The sequence below is a fragment of the Glycine soja genome, chromosome 11 (assembly GCF_004193775.1).
Source record: "Glycine soja cultivar W05 chromosome 11, ASM419377v2, whole genome shotgun sequence".
Taxonomy (NCBI): domain Eukaryota; kingdom Viridiplantae; phylum Streptophyta; class Magnoliopsida; order Fabales; family Fabaceae; genus Glycine; species Glycine soja.
In genome coordinates, this window is record NC_041012.1 from 33,161,633 (window position 1) to 33,166,525 (window position 4,893).

The following is a 4,893-nucleotide window of genomic DNA, read 5'->3' on the forward strand; positions in this document are numbered from 1 at the left end:
TTTTTTCTTCTTTAATAAACCACCATTTGAACCTTCATTGACTCACCTAGCTTGCAACCACCATTGTACCTCCAAACCTATATACATCCACTCATTCTAACAACAGTCTCACGGAGATCTTGTTCAAAGAAGAAGCAGAAACAACAGACGCGATGTAGATGAGACGCTTCACCGTCCCTGCTCTCACACAAGACAGGGCAATGCTTTTTGACGCAGCCACTGTCGCTTCAGAAGTATTCTTGTACTGCTATGACTCATAAAATTAAAATCTATTATAAGTTGTTTTAAAGAGAGTGATATAGTTGAGACTTGAGAGGCAAACCTAGGAGCCAGGATCATGGATCATGGGAGTAGCAACATGAAAGACAAACTCACAGCCTTCAATTGCAAGGTCAAAGTCATTTGGGTTGTAAATATCAGCTTCAAACAACACTAGTTTCCCTTCTGATTGTGGAAGGCTCTTTAAGAGGCTCACCTTTGACTCATTCTCTGCTATTGCAAATTCTAGATCAAAATTCAAGAATGGTAATCATGGTATATACATGCAGAGAGAATATTAATACTATACTAACTCAAGTCTCTGAGAGTTGCATGGACGCTGTGACCCTTGGCCAAGAGCTTCTTCACCAGAGAGGAAGCTATGTAACCACTAGCTCCTGTGACACATACTTTGCTGCACCCTTCCTTCATTTTTCCACTGATAACTAAGTTTCAACTGACAATAGATTTCAATTAAACTCTATGCTTATGGCTTGTTTTCCCAATCATGGCTACAAGATACAGTATTTTATCTTCATTTTTTAATGTTTTTCATTGCATCAATTGTTAAATTGTCTTGTAATACTCACCCCCACTAGACTTTACAAGCCTAGTGATATATAAAGAGTTAGGCTAGATACATGAAGTCTTACGTTGGATTCATTTTGAATTTATTAACATAAAATAAACCGGATCACGATCCTCTACAATAATATTTAAATGAAAAGCCGGTCATCATTCATCAATAGTCAATAGTCAATTAAATAAACCATTGAAATACAAGTCTCATTGTACAGTACAATCACCATAAATCAATAATTTAAAGTCTAAAGAGAATGAAACTAAAGATGAAAAATCTTTAAAGCTTTATAGTGAGAACATGAGGAGGCTTGCACAGATGTGTTTGTGCATGCCACAAGAGTACAAAACTAGTATTTGAATTCAATCAAGATGAAAAATTTTAAAGCCTCAGAGTGAGATCAGGAGATGCAAATGTTTGTGTTGGAGGTGCAATTGCTACTACAAAACTAGTATTTGAATTATGAGCATGTTCACCATGCCCCAAATTAAAACCACCCCTTTCATCAATCTGTCTGAAACTTCCAGGCCAAAATAGACCGACATCATCATCTTCTAAGAAGATCGGCATCCGAAAATAGTCTTTACCAAATTTTGCTGCAGCTCTTATATCAGGAGCCCTCATTGAATGATGATGCACATGTCCTTGGTGCATTGGAGCATGAGCTTCAAGTCCGAGCAACTGAAAAGTGAAACCATGAAGAGGCAGAGATGCTAGGCTTGTGTACCTTTCAGCAAACATCCCTATTTGCATTGCGCGCTTTGCCATCGTCCTCTCCTTTTTGTGAGCATTCTAGTGTCCACCTAATGACTGTGAACAATGTAACTCCACTTCCTTTTACACAAAGTTTAATCATAGGTCAAATCTTAAGAACAAGTAACAACTACAAATAAATCTTATGCAGATGCCAATTCATTTCATGAATCTCTCTAAGTAACTATCCAACTCAAAACTAAACATATAAATCATGCATGTAGATTTTATCTTATATAAACTATCTCAATTACATTAGTGCCTCCTCAAACAAATATGTTGAATATAATAAAACTGCCCAATTTCATTGTTATTCAACATATATGTTTTTCTTTAGACTTAGAAGGGTTTAATGGAACACAAACCAAAGGGAAAAAAGCACCAGAATAGAAAATTACTACATAAAACATTTTGTATACCTTTATTCACATAAAACCTAAATGTCAAAGTCATTTAATTAATGTCTGCATACAAATACGTTTTATACATTGATTTTCAGTAGACAAGCCTAAGCTGATTCATTAGTCACATTACATAACCAATTGTTTCATACAACTTATTATCTGAACGGCATACTTGAAATTCCACTTAAAATGAAAGCATGTTAAAAAAATTTACAATAATCAGATGGAAAGAAAAAAAACTTTTTAGTTTTCGGAGCTAAAAATTGTAGTGTTTGCTTTTTTATTGGAATAGAGTCTGATGGACATTTGGCTCAACACAATTTTTATGTCTTCTCTCTTAATGCATGGAATGACTTTCCATAGTGTTTGGTTTTTTTTAATTGGAATAGAGTCTGACAAACATTTGGCTGAAGATTATATTTAAGTCTTCTCTCTTGTAATGCATTCTATGACTTTACTCTAAACAAGGTTGTACTGTGAATCTGCATTTTTTGAAAGTTGAAAACAAAGGTTCCCTAATTTTCCCACTGATTTCTTCATGTTCAAATTCTTTTATTTTGTCATGATGTCATCTATGAAATTCAACAGTGTCTACTGTTAATTGTGATGACTTTTCAGTTTCTGCACATTTGTACCAAAAGTTATTGCTCACTTTCTTATTTTAAATTTTTCTTAATTAATTCCTTTTCTGTCCCGTACTCCTTTCCGCACATTTGTATCAAATGTATAAGGTGTCTCTGTTAAGGAGTATGGCATTCATCTTTCTAATCTATAACTGCATGGGATGGAGGCATTTTAAGTGGAATTTCAAGAATGAAAATGGTTTATTCTTCCTTAAGAGGAATTTTTGAATCAATTGATGGGTTTTGCCATAACTTGAGGCTGCTGCCACCCAAGGTTAGATGCCTCATTGATGGGAATGCCATTAATAAGAGATGTAGAATGGCTGGCCATTGTCTGTTTTGAAATGGAGGAAGTTGGATTCATAGAACTTTGTTGCCTAGCTTCTAGTTGATCAAATTGTTGCTGCTTTGAAGGAAAGCCTAGGATGTAGGATAATATACACACACACACACAAGCAGAAGTAGTTAACTTAAGAAAAATTTAGATTGTATCTTAATTGTTTTTGATTGTTGAGATTATTAGCTATTTTGATGCTGGTTTGTTTGTATAAGTGGCTGTAATTGTTAGCTTTTCTAATTATATTAACTACTAATAAAAAGAATTAAGGTACAAATGCAATTAGAATTTTGTTTATTATGTTCTCAAACTGATAGCCCAATTCCATTTGCTAACCCTACTTTGTTTTCATTTGTATTCTCCGCTTTGATACATTTCATTTGTGGTTTTCCCCAATTCCAAAGTAGTACGAGGTCATCGTCTGCCTTTTTATAGGTAATGATTACTGTTCACCCTTTTTAGTTGACACTACTTATAATTATTGGTTTGCTTATGTTTACACATAGGACTGTTAATCATTAATTTGAGTTTCATCTATTATACTTTTGTATGCCTTCTCCTCTATTGTATTTAAGAAAAAAAAATTCATACACTTTAGGATCCAAGTGTATATAACTAGGTATATGGGTTTGGGTTTGCATACGGTGTCCAGTGATAAAGTGAGTTAAGACTAACTAAAATGCTAAACTATTTGAACATGACTCCAGTTCACCCATTGCTGGTCACTCATTTGGATCAAACTTCAAACATATTTCTGTGATATCAATAAATGCTTTCCAACACTCTGGGGCAATCTTGCCTTTGAGATTAGGATCAATATTCTCCTCAACAGGGTGTTTCTGCCTGTTTTCAACATTTACTAGCTTGTCTTTGCACACCACTTCTAGTAGAACTACACCAAAAGAGTAGACATCGCATTTTTTTGTTAATGTATTGTTTTGTGGAATCTCTGGAGCAGCATAGCCATATATACCTATAAGTGAAAGTATTAGTTTAACCTTTCAGCATACTTCTTTTCAGTAAACTAAGAACAAAACAAAAATAAATTAAATACCTATAAACCTTTATGTTGATATTGTCTATAGTTTTTGCTTTGATGCATAATGCGGTCCTTATAAGGAAAGTTGGAAGTCTGAGAGTTTGGCCACCATGTTGCTATCGAAAACAATTTTATAAGGTGTTATGTCATGATATAAGATGGTTCACTTGGGACCTATGTGAAAGTAGTGTGGTCATGTGCTGCTTCTGTGCAGATCTTTAGCCTCCGTTTCCATGATAGTGATTCTTTTTTCTTATCACTAGAGTATAGGTCATCATAAGAGAGATCCATTGAACCTTTTTTTCACCTCAAATTCAGAGGGTAGTGAGGGCCTTGTAATGAGAGACTAGACTCCTAGTGTGGGGTTTGATTTCTTTTTCTTTTTTTTTTTAATAATAACTAATTTGGTACTAGAATTGAATTGAAGGGAGGGTAGCTAGGAAGGAAGGAACTGTAATTACATTACATATGCTTCAATCTACAGGTACCTAGCCAGCTGCATGCTGCAGCTATTATTTGGCCTATTGTACTCTTTTTGCCTTTCCCTACCATACACACTGTGTTTGTACCTCATATATATAGTTATATATACATGTCATATGGAATTGTTTGGGTAAACTCGCCACCACTAAATAAAGTTCCTTTTCCAGGAATCTGGTTGATTTGTATAATTGCAATGTGTCCCCATTCCTTTACATATGGTCCCACTCCTATTACTGTGGTCTCCCTCTATCCCTTGATAGTAGCAGATCCAATTTTTAGATCGATCAGCACAAACTTAGGATCCAACTCCTAACAGGCTTCACCTGTCAATCATGTTATCATTTAGCTTAGAGATATAGTGTGCTATCATGAAAAACGTAACATAACAGTTACATTATATATATATATATATATAT

At 34.6% G+C, this 4,893-nt stretch overlaps 1 protein-coding gene and 1 pseudogene across 1 annotated transcript; both read right to left on the minus strand.

Moving 5' to 3' along the window:
* Positions 1-1,219: 1,219 nt before the first annotated feature.
* Positions 1,220-1,606, minus strand: LOC114373207 (zinc finger protein 4-like). The gene has a single exon (XM_028330728.1). The coding sequence runs from the start codon at positions 1,604-1,606 to the stop codon at positions 1,220-1,222; it is 387 nt and encodes a 128-aa protein (XP_028186529.1).
* Positions 1,607-3,629: 2,023 nt separating this feature from the next.
* Positions 3,630-4,285, minus strand: LOC114373208 (annotated as a pseudogene).
* Positions 4,286-4,893: the final 608 nt, after the last annotated feature.